This window comes from Amphiura filiformis, chromosome 13, assembly GCF_039555335.1.
Source record: "Amphiura filiformis chromosome 13, Afil_fr2py, whole genome shotgun sequence".
NCBI lineage: Eukaryota > Metazoa > Echinodermata > Ophiuroidea > Amphilepidida > Amphiuridae > Amphiura > Amphiura filiformis.
This window is the reverse complement of record NC_092640.1, coordinates 61,585,546-61,613,090: the sequence shown is the minus strand read 5'-3', so window position 1 is coordinate 61,613,090 and position 27,545 is coordinate 61,585,546. Positions and strand designations below refer to the sequence as shown.

The following is a 27,545-nucleotide window of genomic DNA, read 5'->3' as shown; positions in this document are numbered from 1 at the left end:
TCACAACCACAGAATTAAAACCAGAGGAGCAAGACTCAACCGCCATCTATATACGCATGGAGCAAAAAAAAAGGGGTATTCGGTTTCGCTCGGAATGCGTTCAAGGCAATCGTTGTCACGTAAGAGACGCACTTCATTCAACCTGTATGAGACGCAGATTTGTTTTTGTTCGTTTCCGAGTACCGTCGGCAAGTTGGACCCGTATACCCCTAATTTTCTTTCCATAGCTGACGGCGCTATTGTATGTTGTGGTATAGGGAGTCCTGGTTGTCTGTTTTTTTTAATTGGTCACAACCCATTCTGAATATGACCCCTCCCCCCTCTTTTCTGTTTTCCCAATTCTTTTTGGTACCCCTTCCAAAGAAAATTAGAGCCCCCTAAGTTTAGAAAGACTGGCAGCACCATTTCATAGTTTCGTATCTGCAAAACTATTGAAAACAGTACATTGTTTTTGCATACTAAAACAAATTCAGAACCATAAATTTATAAGCCCTCAAAGTTAAAGCCATGAAGTAAATTACTTTTTAGATAATATATTCTCATTAACTTAGGAGCATTATAATAGCAGCTTCAAATTTGCATAATAAATATTACGAATACATTACAAGATTTGAATAAATAAATATTTGATTGCACCACTAAAATGAAAGAAATGTCCATAAAGTACTATGAAGATACATAATAAGTAAATATAAATATTTTAAAGACAAGAATTCTACTGGAGATAACAATTTACTTCTAGGAAATGATTTTTTGACATAATGTCATGAAAATGACAGAAATGACAGGCTCAAAACAACCGTAGAAGTACATTTAGGCAGTGGCGGCACCAGGAATTTGCCGGGGGGAAAAGTGAATTTCAGGGGGGGGGCAAAATCAACAAATTTCGCGCAAAATTACCGCAAAAAGTGGATATTTTTGGTAATTTTGGGTTTTTTCTTGGGGGGCAACAGGGGGGAAAGAGTTCTGATTTGGGTGGATTTGGTATCTCTCCTGGCGCCACCACTGCATTCAGGCAAGCATCAGGGGTAGATCCAGTGGGTGTGGATGAGCATTAGTTTCTCATTGCCATTAGTTTGTATTGGCAAGCACAATTAGCTCTTTTTAGGGTATTAACAGCCAATTTAGCCTCTCCCACCAGTCCCTCTGTAATGTGACCATATTTCAAATTCTGGGTCCACCCCTGGTAAGCATAGATAACATACTTAGGCAAGTATTAAATAGAACAATCACTTTGTACAATAATCTTTGCCAAACATGCGAAGGGTGCCATAAGCATTAAGTGATTAAGTGACTGTTTGATAAAATACAGACTAAAGAGTAGAAAAGAATCCTTGTAGCTTTGGCATACAGACACATATTCGTTTCTCACTCATAGAGACCAAAATAGTGTACATCATTTATTATTTATTGGCAAAAGCCAGAAATAGAACAATAATTGGCGTCTTTGACCTTGAGTGTTACAAAGGTTTGCGCATGAAGCGCTTAGCGTGTGACATCATCACGTATTACACGCAGAATGCAACAAGCACATACTATAAGTCAAAGTTTGTCAGGTGCATATCGTCGCTGTTCTGGCAAAACCTCAATAGCTGCTATGTGTTAAATATGTACAAAACAATATATTGCAATGTACATATTTATCACATAGCAGCTATTGGATATACAAGGTTTTGCCAGCAGCGACGATATCAAAATAATCTTTAATAAGGTACGCTATTTTGCCCTCATGAGTGACACACAAACATGGTGGAATAAGGACTCCTGAAGTCTAAAATCTTCGACTACAATTTTTTGGCTGAAAAACATTTACATCCCTTATTTGTCTCTATGCAGAAACCACACTGTTTGAATGCAAGAAGTACACACTTGTGACCTTCTTGCAATTAACCGACACTGAGCAACCATATCACACACTTTGAGCATTCAATGTCTTCCATAAGGGGTGTAATGATTTCAAATGGGATAGCCCATTGCACCAAAGCTATTCCATCCAAGTTACAAGACCCACCTGATTGGTTCTGATGAAATTATGCCAGCATAACTTCAACCTGAGTGGACAAGATCATGTCTCACATTCTTAAGCAAAAAAGGCATCTCATAATAGCTGCCCTTTATCAGTTCAATTTTGTATCACACCTTGAACATTTTCTTCTATTCTTCACCCAGTGCAATTTGAAAACCCAACTTGAGGCAGCCATATTCCTGCACTGATATCAAACTACATCAAGCAAATTAATTTGTGAGATTTTTGTCCAGGCAAACAGAACTTATTGCTTCAAAAATTTTAAAAAAAATATAGAGAGACAAAATAAAACCTCACATAAATTTTGAAAAAGATCTGTAAATACTACATGAAGCCCTGTTACAAATCATGTAAAATTTCCAAGACAAAGACGTATATTTTTATAAGTTCATATTTACTTCCATCTCAATCAAATGTTGGGATACTGGTACTATGGTACGGCCTTGTCTAACACCCTCTGAAGTATTTGAGGAATTATACATCATACATAGACCATAGCTGAAATTTTCACAGGATTTTTGCTTTTTGTGCTTTTCATGGTTAATTCCAGGTCTGCAAATTTAGAAGTCCACAATAATATTTGTCACACATAGGCTTCAATGTAGATGTTTGAGACCAGCATGGGGCACTCGCATGTTTTCATTATTTTTCTTCCGTTTTTACATTTTTACAACAAATTTCAAGTTCAAAATTTTGTATCAACTTTTATATTTTGATCCAAATTTTCAGTTTCACTGAATGACCCCTTTTTTTTTTTTTTTTCCCTTGTCTCACAGAAAGACCCCCCCTTTTTCGGTGTCTAGGCTCTCACCGAAAGACTCTTAGTTTCGAACTGCTGTCCGCACATCCCCATCGCTTCCAAAGTCGAGTGCATCCCAACCCCGAATAAAAGAAACAGCAAACACTGTTCAAAACAGTGAAAATTGCACCGCTAAATATCCTGTTACACAGTACTAGATTGAAAAACATAGCTCAATATTTTTTTCGTACCTCATCAGCAAGCAGATGAAACCATCAAAAACATATGGCATAACATATATAAAATATTCCCAGTATATAATTTTCAGCATATCATATTTGACCCCAAATCCAATATATCAGTCCATACTTATTTGCATTTTCCTAATTTGCATAAATCACAACAACTACGGAGTCTGAAGGAACTCTCTTCTTCTTCCAGCCATGCGTAATTCCAGTTCTTTCCTGGTCATGTTCTCTGCGCTACGTGCTGCAGCCACATATGAGAAGACACACAGCATTGCATATCCGATGTCGTGGGCCATGCTAGATCTGAATTTGTGTCGCACCACCTGCTTGCTGTTTTGATCTGCAATGAATCGCATATTAGACAATACATTATACAATCAGTTACATACTCATAAATATGCAGAAGTATACAGGGTTCAGTGGCATTGCCAGGGCAAATTTCCCCCCTTCCCACATAAAATGGGGACAGCAAAGAGTCAAGTGTCATTAAAATGACTAAAAACAGGACAAAAATTACAAATGGCACGCATGAGAATAAACATTCAAGAAAAAGTCTGGAAATTGTCAAAAAAGCTGGAAAAGAGCGTTAAATCAAACAAAAACATCTGAAAATGGGCTGAAAATAAATAAAATTGCAAAAATTTTGCTATCACAAAAGTCTGGTTCTTGACTGGAAATGCTCATGCCTAAAATGAGGAAGAAAATTTGCTCCCCCCCCCCCCCCCAACACTAAAATCCTGGCTATGACAGGGTTACTAAAGCCTGCATACAATCCAAGCACATTGGCAGGGGTTCCAGGGGGCTGCCTTAGGTCCCTCTTGGGTTTTAGACATATGTGACGTGTCATGTCAAAAGGAGACACTTTTGGGCAGGTTATCAATTGAATACCTGAGTGGAAGAAGGGCCCAACTCCATCAAAACTGTTTTTGAGATATTAAGAAAAAACTTAATATTTGGAAAAGTTTTATAGACAGAACGTTTTTATCTTCAGGGGACCTTTAATACATGAACATACAATAGTACATACATTCGAAATTATATATGATGTTTCCATGGCAACGGTACAGGTCTTAATACGAGCTGGAGTTGGGCCCTTCTTCCACTAATATACCACAAGTACCAGTTCTGTGTTATAAATAGCTACAGAAATTAGATAATCACCATTAATTGCACAAGTAGAACTCATGTAATAGGTTGGCAAGAAAATTTATTGTAGTGAAAAGCAGATTTCATGGATGAACAAAATTCCTCTTTAACACTATATTTGTGGAAGAAGGGCCCAACTCCATGGAGTTGGGCCTTTCTTCCATGAAAACCATGATTAAGTGTACGTGGAAGACTATTTAGAGAGTGGATTTTGGCTCATCCTTCACACACAAGGAAGATGAGTCTGCTGGCAATAAAATGCTGGGTCTAACTCATTTGTGTAAAAAATTGGGAGTTGGGCCCTTCTTCCACTCAGGTATTCAATTTTGAGGTTTTTACTTATCTCTCCTTTTACGATCCTGCCCAAAAGTGTCTCCTTTTGACATGACACGTCACATATTTTGATGCCATCTGAAATCCCCCACCATTTCCCTACAGTGATGATGTGCAGACATCATTTCAAAAGTAGGGGTCTATCGGTAAGAGACTCTAAATAAAAAAGGGGTCATTTGGGGAAAAGGCAAAAAAAAAAAGGTTGGGTGTTTCTGTGAGATTGGGAAACATTATGAGTCAAAATCAAAGGTGAGTTTTTTGAGAAAATGGGGTCATTTGGCGAAAGATAATCAGAAACTTTTCCAAAATTCTTGAAAAAAAGGGGGTCTTTTGGTAACAATAAAAATAAAGAAAAAACAGAGAACATTGGGTGAGAGGGATTTGAAAAAATGGGTGTCAATGTGGCCTCACATCCTTGTCACCCAGTTTCAGTGGTGCCCCTTCCCCTTGTGTATGTATATCACTTACCAAATTCTACCAGCAAGAAGACATCTTTTTTGGTCTTATATTCCTTGATATCCTTCAATTCAATAAATGCCTGCAACAAACCACATAATAATTGATGGTTAATTATCATAGCAGTTATTAACTACAATTGGAGACATACCTTACGGACCCGCGTATATAGTACCATGCACAGTTAGAATCACATCCACCTTTTGAGCTCTTTTTATAAAACTCATTAAACAGATCGACTTCATCCTGTTTGAGTTCCCCTTCTAAAACATGCTTTTTTTTTGTTAACCATCTGTGCGTGTAATTTGTTGTGCAGATAGCGTAGCGTGAGTCAAACACTATACACACGCAAGACTTTCTAACGCTCAAAGCTTAGAAATGCATATTATCATTATATCATTAAGCTTTGGATAGTTAATTATTTTCTTTATTTTTCACCCGGGTAAGTCGGGTGGAAAATAAAGAAAATAATTAAATGTCCAAAGCTAATGTTAAATACGATGCCTCCGCCTAATGATTTCGGGCTTTTGGCGATAAATGTGTACATCCATATCAAAACGATGCACTTGTCGGCTGCTACATGTGTCTCATTTCACATAATAGCTAGATATAAATACCAGACTCATCTCAAGTGGAGATCACTTCAAGTCATCCCCAAAGTCACATAGTTAATGAAAGTTCTCTGTATTCCTAAACCATGTGACTTGGAGATGATTTAAAGTGACCTCCACTTGAAATGAGTCTGGTATTTATTCCTAGCTATTATGTGAAATGAGACACATGTAGCAGCCGACAAGTTATATACATAGATTCTTGAAGTTTAATCTCTTTGGTAAGAATCTAGAAATAGCCAAAGATTTACATAATAGTGAGAGAAAGGCGATGTATTTTCATCACAAACATTTTGGAACATATGTGCATTTCATGTGTGAATACATGGCCATAATCCCACCCCCATATTCTTATCATAAAAAACAGGTGGGACTATATACTCAGGTCAGTATGGTAATTATGTCATGCTAAACATGCAGTCAAATGATTTGATATACAACATCAATCACATGATATACATGTGGTGTTAGCATGTGAGTATCATGTGAACACTGCATGATATTCACATGATGTTCACATGGTACTCGCATGCTATTTCAAAGACAATCATGTGCATCAGGGTTACCAAACCTGTAATTTGGTAGCCCATTTTGGGTGACTTTTGACCCACGATTTGGGCTGAAATTTTTTTACAATCTTGGCTATCGCTACCATTCTCAGCATTGGACACTATGGTTGTACAATCGCCAAGTTCAAATGTTTTGAAAAACTCAACTGAATTTGTTTTTGTAACATATTCTGTGTTCAACCATAAGGCAAACTGGGGCACCTTTATAAACATGTCAATCACACATCGGGGGGGAGGGGGTTAGTGCAACAAAGTGTCTACAAATTGGGCATTTTGAGATATGAGCAAAAACGTTTGCAGATAGCCCAGATGCAGATAGCCCTTTGTTGCTCTAAATACCAGAGACCCCCTGCATCGCATGCACAAACTCTATGGAAGCTTTGCAGATAGCCCTTTGTTGCACTAAACAAAATGGCACTTTTTCTCGGGAAGTCTGATTTTGAAATCCATGTCATTTAAATACAAATTTCAATGCAGATAGCCCTTTGTGTCCAGAATATTCCCAGTGTTCTCAGGATGATTTTGGTACCAAAGCCTCAATATCGCCAAAAATGCTGACAGCCCTTTGTTGCACTAAGCCCTCAACATGATGTATACCAATCATTTGACTGTCATATAAATAATTTCAAATGTGACAAAGTGCAATAAGATATAATCAACTCATACGCCCCATACAGGCAAAAGGGTGAGAAAGCCATTATTGTTGATAGGGTTACCACGGTTACCATTCTGTATTGTTACCACATCAGAAATCATAATATAGGACATCAGGCCTGACAAAAGGTCACATAGCTGGCTTGTTTGGTAATGTACATGGTCACCATATATGGGGTTACAACTTTGGTTATTAACCATGCATTGAATGGTGTTTTTATATACAAAGGTTATGTGGTTATAGCTACACAGCCAGGCTCCTGTAGTAGATACCTAAACCCCATGAGAACTACCTGCCTATTGTCAAAAAGAAGTTTTCATTATGAATTGAACTAATCAGCAACATTGTTAGAATAATTTTACCACGCAAAAAAATTTGGGTGAATTATTTCCAAAGCTCCATTCTGATTGGTGATTAAAGTGAAGATATCACGTAATTGACCAATCAGAGGCAATGTCATCTAGGTCGGCAGGTAGTGCTCAGGGACTTAAACAAAGGAATCATTCATTATACTTGTCTCACCTCAAGTGTGTTAGTGATGTAAGTGTGTATTTCACTGGTTGCATTATTAATTATAAAAAGCATGTCAACCCACCCCACACAGCGTGTGTACACATGTGTACAAGGGCGACACACCTGTGGCGCAACCGTGTAGAAGCACAAACTTCACTACCACCAGAATGTGAAACAAAGTATACTCCATCATGATTACACCTTTTGTCCACCATAGTGTAACTTTTGATACCCCATGGGTACAAGTCAGCATCTATAATGTAGTCCCATTTGAGGTTACCTACAGTGTTGAAGACTGGCTGTGTAAACTAGCAAATTTCATTTTCACTGTTTGTGGACTGCTACTTAAGCTTGGTCAAGGTGTCATAGTCCAAATACAGTACTGGTAATTAAACAAAATACTGTAGGATTACGTCTACAAGCATATGCCTCTTAATGAGGGTTTTGTTTTTTGACGAAAGAAACAAAGGGCAGACAACCTACCCTCCACAAAATCATTTGGAGTTTGACCAACTATAATATTGATACAGGTGGCTGTACAAACTTGTATTATTGTAGCTTATCTACGTTTTGGTGGAGAGTGTCTACCTTTCGTCAACAGAACAATCATTTGGAGGCATAAAGGCTGTATCAAACTGATTGGGTACCCATCAGCTTTGTCGTCTATAATGAAAAGCCTGCTCTTTCTAAATTCAACTTCAGATTCTCTTGAAATAATGACAATTTATAGATGTACATGTATAACCTTTTATTGTATGTCTACAAATTAGGTGGATGCAATGCTCCATTTTGATGTGGCAGTCTTGTCCATGCTCACTGGACATTGATGGGTACCAATCATTTTGATACACCCTGTATATGCTTGAAGACGTAATTCTACAGTATTTGTCTATTCACAGTATATCTTAAGAAACCCTCCAGTACAGGCAAATTCTGTACTTGGCCTTGACTTTTGAGGTGAGCACGAGTGATCGCTCTCCTGGAAGCTCCCCTAAACTTCCGCAGGAGAGCGATATAATATAATGCCATATATTCTGTGTTCCATTTTACCCATGCAAAAGTTTGACATTTTTGTTCACCAGAGGAAAGTAATAACATAGCAGTGAATTAGTGATTTAAATACCTGTTTATCAAAGTACAGACTTATCTAAAAATAAAATAAATACACCATGAAACAAGACTTTTAAAAAAAGTTTTAAAAAAAGAAGAAAAAAGGCGAACATGTTATATTACCCTAAGTTTATGTCAAGTGGAGTCTCACACCCATAAAAAAATTGGGAATGTCTAACCTACATTGTATACTACAGTGAACCAAGAACTTTGATTTGACAAAATAATAATATTCTTTGAAGACAATATCAGAAAGTTATTCCATTTAAAATGCACACTACCCCTTTGGAAGATTTTGGAAAAATCTCCCGCAGAGGGAGTATGAATTTTGAATGGAATGAACACATTAGCAACTCCATTTGAAACTCACTCTCCCTCAGGGGAAGATTCAGGTTGAATCTTTCTTAGTGGGTGTGTGAAATTCAAATGGAGCTGCCTAATATGCTCATTACATTTGAAATTAATTCATACTCCCTCTGTGGCAGATATTTCCACAATTTTCCACAGGGGTAGTGTGCATTTTAAATGGAAGAGCCCATTTTGTCCATCTCATTTCGTAGCAGACTTCATCAGAAATGTTAAGGGGATGCACTGGAACAGGATATGCTTAACTGAACATATCTGAAGATGTCCCAGACATGTTAAGCAGATGCGCTATTCCAGTTGAAATCCATACACCTTCTTTTAAGAGATTAAAATCTCCCACACAGGGGGTGCAGATTTGAAATGGAGTCACCCATTCAGGTAATCCCATTTGAAAATCACACTCCATGGGTAAGAGGTTAAGATTATGTCTTCCATATGGGTGTATAGATTTCAGTCGGAATAGCCCCCATGTACTGGAACTGGAAAACACCTACAGTGTTTCGTGCAGTGGATGATAAATATTAAAAGCAAGTAAAATTTTACTTGGGTTTTGTTATTTTGTTAATTAATTTTTATAATAATTCAATGAGATTTTGTTTTAATTGTTCGACAGGGTTCTTATGATGGGTAATCACAGCGTATGTTGAGGTCATCATTGAGTTGTTGTCACAGAATGACCTCTTGAGGGAAAATATTGAAAGTTTTGTCTGTGGGTTTAATCATCTTTGGTGGCTCTAAAAAGAGCTGTTCATAGAGAAAATACATGTATTTAAAGCATAAACAAACATCTCTCCTGGTATTACCGGATAAAAGTTGACAAAGAATGGGTAAAAACCAATTTTAAAAATCAAAATTCTTGGTATTTCTAACTAACAATTACCTACATTTCATTCAAAAAAAAAAGAAAAAAGAAACATTTCAAAAATACTAACTTGAATGCATACTACCTACATTGTGTGAGGTGCAATTCTGAAATATAAATTCAATTTAATATACAATTATGCACTATTTTGTTCCGTTTCATGCAACTACTTTGACACAAATCTACATCATATCTACACTACAACACAATTTGAGCTACGCAACTAAAAAAAATGGATGAGCTTTTTAAAACAGCTTACAAACTTTTATAAATGCAACTTATCATACCAGTCACCTGCCTTTATTTTTATTTTCTTCCATACAAAGCAATGGGGTGCCATATATGCAAAGCAATGAATTGTGGGATATTGTTTGGGTGATGATGATAATGACACAAAACCAACACACATACATACACATACTTTGTGGATGGTCCAGGTCATGATGGGTACAATAATATATTGGGTACGTGGTAAAAAATGGGGACACTGGTTGACCTAGGTAAGGTGATGACTGGGACTGAATGCTCCAATATATTCACATTACAGTCTTGTGGTTACGTACCAAATATATATAACTATATATATATATGTATATAGTAAAGAGATAGGGGTAAACTAAATGATAAAATGTTGACAAATAAGGTACATTTATTGACCAAAATCACACAGTGTACACAATTTAAGAACTAATAATATTGATTATATTGTGGAAGAACTGGTAGCTACCTCGTTTTCCTGTGATCGATAATCGCCCGCAGAGGGGAGGCATACAGAAGATAGGAGATAGGAAAATAAAAGAATAAGTAGTTAGAAAGTGACCCCTGACTTTGTGTCCGATAACCCTACCTAAGTGTGCGCACATTGCCCTACTCCAGTTGAAATCCACATTGCTATGGAAGACATGACCTTAATCTTCCGCACAGGGAGTGTAAATTGGGGTTACCCGAATAGGTAACTTCATTTGAAATCTACACCCCCTGTGTTGGGGATTTAAGTCATGTCTTCCATAGGAGGTGTAGGGATTTCAACTGGAATAGCTGTTTGTGTTATCCTACCTAAGTGTGCACATTAAGGTGGTGATGATGATGATACTAGCTAGTCTCCTGCACATGTACAAGTGTTGAGGTGGTAGTCTTCTCCCCAGTTGACGTTGATAAGCTCAATACTGTTGGCTCATTTTGAACACCACAACACCACATGCATATCAATTATATGATATGATTTGTTTTTTTCATTCTTTGTTTTGAACGTATACATGCACCTTCGGTTAGTCGATTGCTATATTTGGAGCTTACGGTAAGAAAAGGAGAATTTTATAAAATTCTGTACCAGTTTAAAATTGCTCCATTGGTGATGAGCAGAATTGCTGCATTTGTGATTTGATTAAAAAATCTACAATCGTCCATAAAAATAATGGTAATATAATTCCAAAATTATCCGAAAGCAAAAGCATAATCAGAAACCATTAGATGGATACACAACCATTCACTGAATTTTTAAAAGTTTTCGTTTTTAAGCACTAATTTTAACTGATTTTTAAAAGGTTTTACAACCCAATGAGTTCCATTAAACACTAACGATGCATAAGACATCTTGAACACTGTTGCCAACCCTTCCGAATTCAGCACATGAGGGGAGTCTCCGGCAAAGAGATGATTTCTCCTGCAATCCTATACACTTATAGCAATCCAAACGGTACACAAAAATGTCATACAAGACTCCTACATGTTAATGGTACAAAAGTTCTGCAAATCTATCTTTTTTTCTCTTTTTCAGTTTTTTATACTTAAAAATCTGATTTGGGGTAAACCTTTTGGCAGCATTCCAGGATATTTATATGTATTATGTCTTTTGTTCAAGTGAAAGAGTCTGTAATGTAGCCATACTTTTAAGTTACTCTACAGTTTGCACTTACGGCAGCTGAAGGGAATATCACATCATGCATTGCAGTGGATCTGCTTGCTCCATAGCAAACATAAACAAAATATTAGAGCTGTTTAGATATTGAGAGCTATAGTTTTGCAATACTGTAAGGTCCGATTTCTCAAGGCTTGGGTAGTGGTCAGGCTTCCTAAGCCAGAAGGCTAGCCCTATAATGTGGATCCATTTTATTGATTTATCTCTCGAGGTGATGTGAAATTGTAAATATTTGTATGTGTGACTACTTGGGCTTAAGCCTGGTGGCTCAGGAAGCCAGGCTTCAAGAAACCAGCCCTAAGAGGTCTTTTGTTTTCAAACAAAAGTCTATACACCCCTGATATAGAGAGTAAATGAAAGTTGAAGTGAGGGATTTCATGTACATTTTCAATGGTACACATGGTTATATTATTGTACCGCAAAGCTTATTGGGATAGTCCTTAAAGCTGCTGTGATTTGCACCCATAGACATGAATGCTATTAATTACATCGACCTCTTTACCGGGCCTCTTTCACTCTCACTACCATCCATTTTGAAACTTCTTTCTAGCAGAACAATTACACACAACACGAATCAATAACATCCTACATCTTCTATGCGATCTGTCCCATATCCTGCCGAAGAAGTTTGTAGTATACGATATAATTCCTCAATTCTCATCATGAAAATGCCAAAAGGACATCATTAAAGCCCATATATGCTAAATGGGAATTCCAAAAGCTGGGAATTGACAAATTATGTTATCAAAATGTGGTAATACTTCATCACTAAATCCAAATTCCCATTTGTATGCATTAATCTTTGAGCTGGGAAATCTCACTTTTGCATGGATAGCTTGGGAAAATACCATATAGTTTTGTGAAATTACCCAATTGAAAATCCCAGTTAACTTTGTTATCTGTGGAGTTGAAACATTTCAAATGTCGGCCATTTTGGTTCACAACTCATAAAACATTTGCAAGAAGACTGCATGTCTTTCTCAATTATAAAAACAAGCTATCCTCTGAAGAAACAAACCATGAAAAAGATGACTAAAACAACCCAATCAACCCAATGTTTTTTTTTTTTTTAAAAACTTTGCACCTATACAAATGAATTTCGACCAAATTTCAGAAAACTTCCTTTAAATGTTTAATAATTTGGTTGTATTAACCATTCTTAGCCAACTTAAAACATGAATTAAAAGTATGTAATAATAACATTAATATGAGGCCTATAATTGTAAATACTAAGTAACAAAGTGTTAAATATTGGAATGTACATTAATGTATTAAAAATAAAACAACCACGTCTGACCGATCTGACGGTTTTCTTTTTTCTTATCGCCTAACTGAATTTTCATAATTTTATTCCTACTCCAAATTGCAAAGAAATAAAATAGTTGGGCTATTCCAGTTCAAATACATACACCCCCTATGGACGACATTAATCTCCCACAGAGGGAGTGTGGATTCTAAATGATGTTACCTGAATGGGTGCCTCCATTTAAAATCTTCACTCCCTGTGTGGGATATTAAGGTCATGTCTTCCACAGGGGGTGTATGGATTTCATCTGGAATATCCCATTGCATGTAATATGATTTCTCTTTATTTGAGATTTGACAAAACATTTCAAGATGCTAGTGATTTGACAATTTACTGTCACAAGCTCAACATGACATCAAACAAAATTTTGATGATGGACACACCACCACCAAAGGTTCACAAGATATTTTCCCCAAAACCCTATTCACAAATATTGAAGAATGCACACATGTTCATGATGGTAATTTTCTTCGATGATAATTATCAATAATATAGACTTGGGGCTACTTTTTAACTGATCTACATCTACATCTAGTCAATATGTTTCTAAAATTAATACAAAAGTTAAAATATTGAAACAATAAAAATCATATGTATCCATTTTTAGGGTACTTTTGAATAATTTTCCATAACATTTTAAAATTAAATAGTGTTTTGATCCAAGCATTTTACAAAGAAAACACCAATCAGTGTGCTCCTGGGTCAGTTTTTACATTGGCAACACTAGGTTTGGTCTGTGATATCAATCAATACTAGAAACACTGAGGTAAAAACACTGTGTGCATTTAGTTAGAAGAACCTTCACTAGTGGTGTTGGTGATAGTCATGCCCATACCATGCCTGGTGTACTTTTCATGTCATTCTTAACATCAACATCTTTTTTTTTTTATGAAAAGCAATAAAACACCACATGCATCTTGGTTAATTAAGTTAATTAACTTTGAAAATTAATTACAATATTTTGTTAGTCTTTGATTTTTGTACAAGAATTCTACTTTTGAACTCGGTAAAGCACCAAAGAAACTAAGATCGCCTAAAAGCTGAAGAATAAGAAATTGCAAAGACTCCTTTCCAATGTAGTTAACCTCCAACACAGTCTAGTTTATTATTACAAAGGGTAAATCAAGTCTTGTGTTAGAGGCTACTTACACAAGTAGAATTCCAGAAGTAAATTCACAAACTCATGGCGACGGAATAATAGTTTGGTAGTCACTTACAATGGTTATACAAGGGTTACAAAATCTCTGCCATATCAAACAATGGCTATTCCATTTAAAATCCACACTACCCCTGTGGAAGGTTTTGGAAATATCTTTCACAGGGGGAGTATGAATTTCAGGTGGAATTAGCACATTAGGCTGCTCCATTTGAATTTCATACACCCTCTGAGAAAGATTCAACCTGAATCTTCCCCCTGAGGGAGAGTGAGTATTAAATGGAGCTGCTAATGTGTTAATTCCATTTGAAATTCATACTCCCCTGTGGAAGATATTTCCAAAATCTTCCACAGGGGTAGTGTGAATTTTAAATGGAATAATAATTCTAAAACTGTCAAGCTTTTGACAGGACCAGCTCTGACTTCTCCAGATAGTTTTGTCTGGAATAAATTTGGAGCTGATCCAGATATAAAAGTCAGACAATTTTAGACTCTTGCATTTTTTTGAACACCCACCTCCACTGTTTATGAATTTTCCTCCAGTTTGTCTTCACCCAAGTATTACATTATATTATTACATTCGAAGAACAAGAATACAAACAAACAAATCTAAAGATTAGAAAAGTTTGTTAAGGCCCAATGTGAGAGTAACATTAATATAATTATGCTGAAAACTCGTATGAAGCAAAGTTGTATAAAATACTATTTAGGATACTCAATACTATTCAGAGTTCTTTTCAAAGGGACCCTATGTGGCCAGGGACCATCTACAAAGCACACCACCAAGCAATGAGTAAAAAAAGGGGTGCAAAGGAATGCAATAAAGCAGAGCAACAAAAGAGTCAAAATTGTAAATAAAAAGTACAACATACATGATGCTGACTCTGGAGATAACAATGTACAAGTTGCACCAACAAACAAACAATGGTATTATGTGAACAATAGAGGCCGTCAGCCTTTCGCCATCTTGTGGGTACAAATGATCTGCGTGTTCATGCATCGGACGCTACGCGCAGGGCGCAGCTTGCCACGCAGCTGTTATCACGCGTTGATGCGGCGATTTTGTTGTTCACGCATGCAGATCGAACGACCATCGCACCGTGTACCCACAAGATGGCGGCATATGACGTCACGCTGACGGCCTCTATAGGTATATGTACACATTCTACAAACAAAGGACATGAAGTGCATTGAGCCTTGAACTTTGGAATTACTAACTGACAAACAGTGAGTAACTTTCATGTGTAACAACGAGGAAGGGGTGCACATTTATGAAACACACACAACAATTAATAAAAAAATCTGGCACTTTTCGTCGACGCCATCAACTTCGATCTGGACATCAAATCAAGATGCATCTGCTGAAGCCATCTGAACGTTGTTCTGTTTCAAAAACTACTTCGTGAAAAATGTACATTTAAATGCAAATAGCAAAATGTGTGAACTTTTTTAAGAAAAAGAAGCAAAAAAGTGAATAAAAATGTGAGCAGTTTAATGTTATGTTTAGCCATGGTATACCGAGCTATTCCAGTTGAAATCCATACACCCCCTATGGAAGACATAACTTAAACCTTCCACACAGGGAGTGTGAATTTCAAATGGGGTTACCGGAATGTGTGACTCCATTTGAAACCTACACCCCTGTGTGGGAGAATAAGGTCATGTCTACGGGGTGTAAGGATTTCAACTGGAATAGCCCAATGATGTCAGAATAAAGGAGAGAATGGAAATGAGTGAGGTGAGAGAGAAAGAGAGAGCAAAAACAGACAAAAATTGAAAGTGATAGAGACAGTGATGTTTTAAGACCCGTGACCCAATCGGCAACCTCATCTCCCTCCCCCCGATTTTGGTTAGAGGTTAATAACTGCGCATCGGTTATTTGGAGGCATTGTGAAAAATCTAAACATTTTGCCTTTGGAACCGAGGAATATCCCGAGGGCGCAGCCCGAGGATATTCCGAGGTCCAAAGCAAAATGTTTAGATTTTTCACAATGACTATATAACCAATGCAAAGTTATTAACCTCATTCATAACCGTCACTTTGATCTTTTAACTTTACAAAATAACACAAAAGTTTCCTCAAAAGTTTGTAAAAATAAACAATTTTTACATCTTCCCTTTCCCAAAATCGATCAGGCTAAAACAAAACGACCAATAACAAAAGTGCGTATCAGAATCTGTGCAAATATGGTAGCGCGCAATCCAATATCTGGCAGCCAGCAGCAGCAGTTCGTTGGACTCACAATACGGGTACGCAGAAGTCAATTGTAAATGCGACATTGGAACAATTACGCATTTTGCGGTCAATTGTGAGATATTAATGACCTCGATTTGCGTTTGCGTTTTCACAAATAATAAAATATGATTGGATCGCACGCATCGCGTTTATTAATGAGGTTATGAATATCATATAATTAACTACTTTTTTTCATTACCCTCCTGAAATATGATGATCCAAATTGATTGATTGATTTAATGTATATATATAGCACGCTAGCACCGTTCCTATGCCCATTTCCATTGCAGGTAGGTCCAGGAATTTCACTTTGATGAAATCGATTACTACAATAAATAGTTAGTAACATCTTACTGCTACTCCTTTATGATGAAATGCAGCAATATTCCTGCTACGTGCATGTTTTCTATAACATGTAAATGAAATATAATTAAATCAATGTTTAGCCTCAAAATGAAGTGTAATATGGCATACCTTCGCATGTTTACAATAATCAAGACCACAATGCAATTTACACGTACCAAAGTATTGCCATGCCAATTGCGATCATTATTCACATTTGTGCTGAAAATGTTCTCGGTTCTTTAAGGGATCTAAAATGAGCGTTTATTGCGTTTCGACAGTATTTTTTGTGAGACATGAGAGCACCTCGGACCTATCGAATTGCATTCTGAACACGAAGCATGTCTTTCTGATATCAAATAATTTTCATTTTTGAAAATCACAATATAATACAAATTTTATGACAAATTATAAAAATTTGATATTTTTCAAATTTTGATATATAACAGTCCTCGAAAGTAAATTATATAAATCTAATGATATATTCTTAAAGTGTATGTAGCAGGGAGGAAAAGCCGACGGTCAATTGAAAATTTTGACCTTTCATATTGAAGATATGGATTTTTTTCACAAAAGACCTAATTTTTTTTGGTGTTTTGGGGAAAAAATCCATATCTTCAATATGAAAAGGTCAAAATTTTCAATTGATCGTCGGCTTTTCATCCCACCTACATACACTTTAAGTATAAATCATCAGATTTATAAAGTTTACTTCAAGTACTGTTAAATATCAAAAATATCAATTTTAATGATTTGCCATAAAATGTGTATTAAATTGCTAATTTCAAAAATTCAAAATTATTTGATATCAGAATGACATTCTTCGTATTCAGAATGCAATTGATATGTCTGATAATGCTCTGATGTCCCAAAATAAATACTGTCCAAACGTTCATACCCCAGCCCTTAACATGGATGCATAAAGGGGGCAATATTTGACATTGTACATAAGTTTGAAGAATATATATAATATTTTAAACCAATAGGGTTACCCCCTTTGAGAAAGTTGGAAGAGCAAAAGCAGATATGAGCAGTTTGTGTTATTGAATGAAAACAAGAACAAAAACAAAAACGAACGTAATAAAACAAACAAACAAACAAACAAAAGAAAACAAAATGTGTAGGACAGTAAAAATGACAAGTACATGAAGAATTCTGAAAAGTTAAAAAGTCATTAAAAACTGAATACATAACATGAGAATAAGACATAACATATGACAAATTTGATTCGAAATATTGATCAGGAATTATGATACACTATGGACCACAATGGCCTCATTCCAATTGCACAGTTCAATAACCTCAATTAAAGAATCATATTGCAAAATTTGACCTCAAGTTGCAGAGTAAGAGTTTCTGCACTCAATTTTTCAAAGGTCATTCAATGAATGTGCAAATGTATTGGGGTTATAGAACTGTGCGCTGATAGATGAGCATGTTGTGGATCCTAGTGATATAGCAGCCATGCACTCTATGAAAAAAGAGAAAGTGCCAACATGATACCAGTGCTTTCAAACTGTCATGCAGAAATCATCTTAACCTACTCATCAATAGCATAATCTTAACCCCTATTAACCCTAATGGTACATTCCAGCCTCATTCACTGTTATTTTAATAATCAAAGCATCTAGGACAAGAATTTTGATTAGTCTATTTTTATTTTCTAAACATTAGCAATCTTGATGTAATAATAACAATAGTCAAATTCAGGCATAGATGTTAAATTCGACCACATGCTACAACTACTGAGAATATTCATATAATAAATTTAAGCAACATGTTATAACAGACAAAGTTTTCAATTGATGTTAATCACTATATTGTACCTGAAAATAATGGTCTGTTTCTATGGCGACTTACCTTTGTTTGTGAGAATTTGAGGCCGACGCCTTCCATGGTAACCTGCAGAAGCCCACCTTGTCCCGATTTTAAATCTTGAATTGGAAATTCACCCCCTAGTTCAGGCTCTAAATGTTCATGTAAAAATAGAATGAAATAAGAATTTCATAAATTTGTGACACTTGTCCGGAGGCTGTAAGCTTAAGTTTTCTGTATACTATATTAAAAATATAATAATGAAATACAACAACATTTCACACGAGTCAAGGAACATTCGGATCTACCTAAATAAAAACTTGGCCGATTTCGATATTATATCTTGGAAGTAACAAATTTAACATAGGAACTGAACAGGTAATGAGGGGGAGCAAAGAAAATTGGTAGAAGCGTGATTCGAACCAGCAACCTACAATCTTAGAAATATCGTGTTGGGACATGTGGTCAATTTTACTCCTTGTTTCCATCCCCAGTCACATAAATGTTGATGGACGTTTTTCAAATAATGTTCTACGTGTAGCTTCAACCCTCCTGTAAGCTATATCCCTCTCCTTCCCCCACCAATCAATGTTGCAGAGTCCAACACGGAGCCTGATGATAAGACCCCGATCAACATTGTTACGGGGGGAAGGGGATCGATTTAGTTCATGGTCCTAAACTGACCCAAGACTAAATTCTATGATTGTAGATTCTGACTACAATGTTTTACCATCTACACAGCTCTATGAAGGCCCATGATCTAATCACCAGTAGCTTTACTCTGGCTCTAGTTAGAGTGGTATTGGAATCAGCTTCCATCATAGGGCTTCATAGCTCAGATGATAGACCACTGGACTCGCAAATCCAGAGATTACCATTCAGCAAAATTTTCTCGTCCCATTCGTTAAGTCTATTTTTGACAGATATATTTAATTCCTACCTCCAGTGATGCCATTTTTCTGCCTGGTAGCAGCCTTCTCCATACTCTCTTTTATGCAGAAATATAATTCTCGACACTGAAACAAAAACACATGATGTTAATCAGTTAATAAGTTCTGAAATATTTTCTCAAAATATCAAGAGCTATCAAGAACCACTGAACCAATTCTGGGCTTGTTTGTACAGCTCAACTTACCGTACGTTGCCTAACCAGACAGTCCATGCCAAAATTGTTACTACACCTTTACATTTCATCGAATCTCTTTTTGATGTCTGTCATTTTGAACATCACACTTGAAAGATGTATGCTATGTAGAAACTTTATTTTGCAATTTCATAAGAAAAAACATGAAAATCAATAAATACCTATATTTTTCACAATTTCAATATTTTATTAGAAATTAAGCATGTAGGCCGTTTGTTATGACTTGATGAATGAAGCTGTTCAAACAGATTTTGATATTTTTGCTTATTTTTCCTTTTTTGCCCCAAAATGTGTAAAAATCAACATTTTTTGGATGACCTATATTTTCTTTGAATATTTATCAAATTTCTTAATTTAGGTATAATACAGTGCAGAAAAAGATGTCAAAAAATCTGTTAAAACAGATTTCCAATAAATTGTTCCATTTTCCATTTTGGGTTAAATACTCAATTTTCATGCGCGGGATATTTGAAACATAAAATGAAAACATGTCCATTGCACTTTTTCCTCGAGATGTACTATAATATCAAGGTTACGGATATATTATAATCCCTTCTTATCTTCACTGATCCATCAGATACCTATTGTTATGAATGATCAATGAAAAGGTTCAGAACTGGGCTACTAATGGTCTGTCAAGTATCTATAGTTATTTTCATGACTGTGTCAACTCAAAAATCATGCAAGGTCGAATGTAGGAAAAGTATGATCAGTTGAGCTGTACTCGTTTTGATGCATTTTTCATGCCGTTTCCAAATAAGGTAATGAAAATGTACAATTCTGACTTTTTTGAATTTTTAAAGAAAATTTGGAACTTGTTGTCTGCAGTTGACATCTGTGGGGATAGGGTTAAGAGGATAACCCCCATGAAAAACAATAAGTTGTTCCATTATGATAATTCATGAGATGCATCTCACAAATCAAAATATACCACATACCTTTTTGGTGTAGAACTTGTCCAATTTAGTTGTGTTGTTTACCCGTCTCCACAGGCATAGCACTTTGGTTTTGGGGCAGTATGTCATGTTAACTAGTCTTTCGTACCAGCATCGATCGCAGACTGCACCGTTACCGCTACGAATTATTACACAATCGTCACACACCTATAATAAAAACAATAACGTATTAGTACTTCGAAAACAAATTTAAGGCTCAAGACCAAAAAAACTGTTAATTGATATTTGTGAGAAAGCTGAAAAAATTAAAACTATATATTGATGAGTACAATGTAATTAGCTAAGTGTAGGCCGGTAGTCAGGATTTTTGTAAAGGATGCAGAATTTCCAAGAAATGCAAATTTGTCCTAATTTTAATAGTTGGAACATTAATAAGTGGTCTCTTTGTTAATTTTTTTTCTTTATGATTTGGACTTTCTTGGGTTTATTTTCAAATTTGTTCCCCCAAAGAGTGAACCTTTTGTAAATTGTTTGGGGTACACCCCCCCATCTGTAAGTGTACAAAAGAATGGAGCTTGTTGCTGTTGGGCAAATTCCCAGGCCAATGTGTACACTATAAAGTCATTCCTTTAAAGTCTTTGCTTAGGTGCTTAGGTTCTTCACAAACACCATGTCTTAAAAGGAGAAAGGAAGACAGCACAGTTGAATCACCAATGCTTTAATAACTTCTTTCATTATCTCTTACTTTATAATATACAAAAGTTCCCTTCGATAACATCGACATAGATTGATACTTATTATTTATGAAATCAATTAATTGACTATTGATAATATATTGTGATAATTATGTTTTTGCATGTAATAACGTTGACCAATATATTCAGATTAATTAGCTGATAGCTTATTAACAACAAGCATCAAAGCAGCATCAACGGTTGAACCAAGGATCAAACAAATTTTGTGGTACCTTACCTCCATAAATAACACATCCCCTCTTGTATTGCTCCCAGCATGCACCACAAATGAATGTTTACGTAACTTTCTGCTGCTTGATGGCTTCAAGTCAATATCATTCCCATGCTAGCGAGAAAAAGTACAAAATTACATTTACAATTAGTATAGGAAGAAAAACCATTTCCAAAAACATGGTATGAAACCCTTCCACAGAGGGAGTTTGAGTATCTAATAGAATAGACAATTGAGTAACTTCCATTTGAAATACTCACTCCAGTTGTTGAAGATATAGGTAAAGCCATAATACAAGGGGAGTATGGGTTTCAAAATGATTAACTCTGACCAATTACATTTGAAAAACATACTCCCCCCATGGGAGATATTTCCAAAATCTTCCACAGGGGCAGTGTAAATTTTAAGTGGAATAGCCCTGAGTCACCTACTCAGGTATTAACTTCAATTAAAATTCACACCCCCTGTGTTGGAGATTCATTCATTCATTCAAGGTCATGTCTTCCACAGGGGGTGTATGGATTTCAACTGTAATAGCCCAATGTGTGTAATTGCTACAAATACTGTGATAGACTGCTTACCAAGTTATTAATCGCATCCAATAAATCAGTGACATCTTGACTACACGCTAATCCTATGTGAGATCTGCCCAGTAACCTGCGGATCTTCCTCTTCACATCCGGCTTGGGAACCTTAATCATTATCATATATGCTGTCATATTGTATAACATATCTGTAATAGAAAGAGTGTGAGGAAAAAGTATGAAACATTTCTAGTAGCAACTAAAGAGTACAATGTCAATAAGGCCACAAAAAGAAAATTGTTTGATTGGCGTAACCTGACCAATTAGGCCCGACCCTGGAGTTTAAAAAAAAAAATTTTTGCAAAAAAAAATTAATTAATTAAATCAATAAATCAATTCAATGTTAAAAAAAGGAAGAAAAAAGTTCCAAGGCTTTTATCAAATGAATACCTGAATGGAAGAAGGGCCCAACTCCATCAAAACTGTTTTTGAGATATTAAGAAAAAACTTAATATTTTGAAAAGTTTAATAGACAGAATGTTTTCATCTTTAGGGGACCTTTAATACAAGAACATACAATATAAGATACATTCAAAATTATATATGATGTTTCCATGGCAACGGTACAGGTCTTAATACGAGCTGGAGTTGGGACCTTCTTCCACTAATATACTGCAAGTGCCAGTTCCGTAAGCAGATGTGTTATAAATAGCTACAGAAATTTGATAATTATCCATTAAGTATACAAGTAGAAGCATGTAATATGTTAGCAAGAAAGTTTATTATAGTGAAAAGCAGATTTCATGAATTCCTCTTCAACCCAATATTTGGGGAAGAAGGGCCCAACTCCATGGAGTTGGGCCTTTCTTCCATGAAAACCATGGTTAAGTGTACGTGGAAGACTTTTTAGAGAGTGGATTTTGGCTCATCTTTCACACACAAGGAAGAGCAGTCTGCTGGCAATAAAATGCTGGGCCTAACTCATTTTTGTAAAAAATTGGAGTTGGGCCCTTCTTCCACTCAGGTATTCAAATGCAATTTACAGCTTTAAAAGTTTTAAAAAAAAAAATCCAGACCTACCTATCCTATTTTTTTTTATGTTACACCAATCAAACAATTTTCTTTTTGTGGCCTATAATGGTCATTTTGATTTATTGGAACAAACATACCAAGACAAGACCAAGGGGTGGAGATTTGTTGTTGTTGAGGAGAGTCACACATTTGCCTAAAATGTGGCATTTTTACGATTTCTCATTTAGTGGTGGGCAACAAACACCAAGTGGTGTGGTAGTGTGTGTGCGTTTGTAAATGCCTCCAAACGAGGACCTACATATGGATGCACACCATACAACGAGGATACACCTCCAAGCGAGGATGTCCTCGGTTTGTTACTATGACCAGGATGGCGTAAATGATGCAAATATGCATATAAGATTGGTCCCCATAGGGGGTATAGGACGGCCACAGTTGGATAGTAAGTTGTCTGGTGTGTCTGTGTGAGATCCACAGTGTGTCGATTAAAAAACGGGTGTGCGAGTCCTCGGTTAGATCCTTGTTAAGTCGAGATCCTCGTTTTGGAGGTATTTACAAACAGGGTGTGTGTATGTGGGGGGGGGGAGGGGGTCAATTGTTGTCATGCAACCATAAAATTTCTTTCTGGCATGTACTCACCTGACAATAATCTATCTTCATCTTCCTCTAGTCTTTTTCTTTCTTTTGGCTCCAGTGATTCATATCTAAATTTGAAAAAATAAAATTTTACAAAGAGGATGAAACCTTAAGGAACACAACTTGAGAAAATGCATGCAAAGTCAGCTGCTGCTGCTATCGAAAAAATGCATGAAAAGGTTCTTTTCTGTATAGGTCTATACATGAAAATTTAAGTCACAAATTTGATAACAAGCAAAAGTAGTTCAAAATCAGCAAAGTGATCAAAATGACTTGCACAGAAATGAACACTTTCAAAATATACTGTATAACAGGAAATGTTTCAATTTTCGCCCTTTTCACAATTGACTTCATAGCCGTAAATTTAAAACCGCAAAAAGTATTCTTTGCCCATAAGCTTAAATGTTTAACAGTTTGTACATTAATTGTGAATAAAAGAAACCACAAAACTGCCCTGAACAGTTCAAATTGTGAACAATTAATACCGCGAATATATCACTCTTTACAGTACTGCACTTTTTACCTTCTAATCATTTCTGCTGGTCCCTGGTCCATGCCTACTGCATCCCTTTCTGCAGCTACTGCATCCAGATAGGCATCCTCCCAGAATTGGAGATGATCCCACAATGGGGACCTGTCTTTAGCTGTCAGAAAAAAGAAAAGGATATAGTTTATTTAGTGAGATTTAAGTTGCATTGGAATAACAGTAAAACAAAATGCAATTTTGTGCGACGCTTCATAAATTTTATTCAAGTGACCAAAATTTCATGAGAGCTCATTAAAGTTCATACAGAAAATAACATCAGGGGTATTTAAACTTGAAGATTCTGACTCAGTATGTTTTGGGTAGGAGCATTTTTGAACTTTATGGAAGAAAAAATCCCTTTCACCCACTGGAAAACATGAATTCACAGAAAAGTAAACATCTCTTGAAAATAAAAGTATGAAAAAAATCCCTTTGTTAATGAAAAAACCCTTTTCTACAGGATCGACCCTACATTGAAATGTCCTATTGCCTGTAGAACAAGGTTCTTTTGTTATGCGTTATGTAAAAACATATTCCCCTGTTAACTGTCATTTTTCACAGGGCTAAGAACTTCCCAAATAAAACATTGATTCACCAAAGCAGCTCTTTGAACATAAATCTAACTGTTTTGTACTGTTCATCCCTGGGATATGGGTACTTAAAAGTAGATTGAGAATTTGGCAAGAAAGGAATAGTTTGTTTGTTTGCTTCAATGGTTCTGATGGGTGTTAATCAAATTTGTTGCTGGTTACGTATGAAATTGCTCAAACTATCCAACCTGTCCTCGGAATGAAGCGAAAAATGGGGCCATTTTGAATTATTTGAGCCATATGTGACATGATCAAGGGGAATGAGTCACATGTCGACCCTGGTTTTTCTCATGTTTCTAAAGAGGACATTTAGAGCTTTCAGAGACTGAACACCCCATGTTGATACAACTTTTCTTTGCAAAGTTACATCAATCGCTGAAAACAACATAAAACAAATGAATTTTAACACTTTCTTTGTTAATATCTCAAAATCAATATTAGTGACATCCGACTCATTTCCCTTGAATAGGGATGATACACTAGGTACGAGGGGGAAAAAATGTGAAAAAACTTACCGATAAGAGCTTCAAATACATAATGTCTAAGCATCAACTCCGCTGTGTCCGTGTCCGTCGCAATCATGTTACCATTATGGTAGCGGAATCCTGCGCTCATACAACTCTTAGTACTCCATCTATTGGGACCTTTTCTTCTATGGCCAGGCTGTATGGAAATCTATGGGGTGTAGAAGGGTGTAGAAGGGTGTATAGGTGTTAGTCACATCATTGAACAGATATATAAATGATTTGTATGTTAGTAAGTTCAATATGACAGGGATGATATCAGGGAAAACATGTGCCAATTTCATCCTTTGACACACATACATTTTTTGTCAGATACATACGATTAAAGAGGTGCAGCCTATTAGATGTCAATCATTCAATTCAAACAACCAATCAGAATCTTTCTTTCATAATACTCATGAAAGAATTGATAAAGCTCCTTTAAACAAATCCTGATTGGTCAGTGGTCTTGTATTATACTGACATGCCTCAGTTTTTGACGACTGCGCAAATTTTTTAATTAAAAACAAATTTTGTGTCGGAATTGACCCCAGAATCTGGGTAACTGCATGATTTTGAACTATGTCTACAATTGATACCTTTTTGAGAACATTCAGCACACGGTCCTGTCCCAATGGCATGTAGGATCACAAGCAGGCATGTTGCAAGCGGGCGCCCATGGCTGCCCCACTTTTTGCAGCTTCAAGGTACTTTAGGTGCCCTTTTTGTCACCTTGCTACGCCTGATCATCACAAGGCATCACACAATAAACATGCATGATAGACAACAAAACAAGCAGTCATGTATATTATGTGATACAAGATTCAATTTCAAAATCTCAGTGATAATAATTATTGTTAATTGTGTAGATAGGCCATGTCCAGGGACACGCCACGCTATTGGCTTTTTTTTTCCCTATGGGCAGGGATACATGATTTGCACTGAAAAAAATTGCGCGCAATTTGCTATTTTTTTCCGCGCAAATCGCCTGTCCCTGGCCATGTCTAGTCATATACATGATTAAATTATCACATCATAACTTTTATTAGTATGGATTAGTAAATGTTAGTAATTCCTCCGGTCCACCATGATCCTAAATATTATGATTAATATGAGTTTTCCCCCACCAAAGTCATAAATGTAATGATAATAAATTAACGTTAGTAGTTTTTGTCGTCCACTCGATGTTTTACATACCCCATCAAGCTCAACCTCACTGTCCGACATAACTGATCGAATGGAATGGTGGGTAATCCGCGTTCTTCGTAATCTCCCCTCCGGCCCCGTGCTTCCATCACTTTCATTACCCAGGGTATCGGAACTATTAAAACTAACGAGTGTACTTGCTTCAGAAAGCTCAGAGTCCATGCTGGAGATCATCTTCTCCGAGAATCTCTCTCTTCTTTGGTGGATGATCTCGTTCGGTCTCGTAGGCGTGTTGCCTTGAGGGAGGCGCCGACTGCAATTTGGCTTCCACTTCCGTTCTTGCGATAAAATGGATTCCGTCGTCTATTGTTTCTAGGACGTTATTGTTGACGGAGTCCTTAATGAGTTCGTCGTTATTGTTGCGTTCATTGTCCAGACTTAACGATCTTGTGTTGATGGTTTTCCCCGTTAGCGGCGTCATATCGATGTGATCACCGATCACGCCTGGATAAAAAATATAGCATGCAATTGGTTTTAATATGTTTGGTTAAAGTTTTATAACATTATCACACAAGTTATACATTGATCAAATACTCTTAAGTTGGAATCATATGAACAGAACTCTTGAAATTTGTGTGAAATGAATGTTAGATCCTAGAAATAAGTTCAGAGAAAATAAATAATGCTAAATAATTTGATTTTTAAAAAATTATACAATGTTCCGTCAAAACCAGGAACACACTGGCCCAACTCAATCATGCAAAAAATGGGTTGGAATATCAGTATCTGATATTTTTAGGTTATTTCAAATGTATTAAAACCATGAAAATCAACAATTTAAGTAGAATAAATTTTGTAATTCCTTTCCAATGCTGATTTTCACTGATTTTCTCATTTTCTGTGGCTTTTTTTCTTAATATCAAATGTGCTGTAACATATTTGTCAACTTGTTCATTAATTAGTTTGGTATATAAAACAGTCAATTTTGCTGCATGCATCAAGCACAATGTTTTGAAAACGTTCTTCCATGTTTCTGGTTTTGTTGGACTCAAGAGTAGGATAAAAACAAGTTTTGGACAAAGTGGTTAGCCTGTATAGAGAGTGTGGACTCCATTGTGTCATAGACAATCCTCAGGTTTTGGATTAAAAAAAAAATTAACACATTTTTTTGGGAT

General features: G+C 36.1%; 2 protein-coding genes across 2 annotated transcripts in view; one reads left to right on the top strand and one right to left on the bottom strand.

Moving 5' to 3' along the window:
* The window catches only part of LOC140168619 (uncharacterized), a 367,911-nt gene that overhangs the window by 182,732 nt on the left and 157,634 nt on the right, over positions 1–27,545 (top strand). The window lies entirely within an intron of this gene.
* Positions 2,814–27,545, bottom strand: part of LOC140168749 (MAP kinase-activating death domain protein-like) — a 144,733-nt gene continuing 120,001 nt past the window's right edge. The window contains 12 exon segments of the mRNA XM_072192159.1: positions 2,814–3,353; positions 4,961–5,030; positions 18,453–18,559; positions 19,348–19,423; positions 20,490–20,654; positions 21,420–21,527; positions 21,995–22,146; positions 23,609–23,673; positions 24,129–24,249; positions 25,237–25,396; positions 26,422–26,706; positions 26,708–26,874. Coding sequence (XP_072048260.1) covers positions 3,172–3,353; positions 4,961–5,030; positions 18,453–18,559; positions 19,348–19,423; positions 20,490–20,654; positions 21,420–21,527; positions 21,995–22,146; positions 23,609–23,673; positions 24,129–24,249; positions 25,237–25,396; positions 26,422–26,706; positions 26,708–26,874 — 1,658 coding nt within the window. The 3' untranslated portion in view covers positions 2,814–3,171.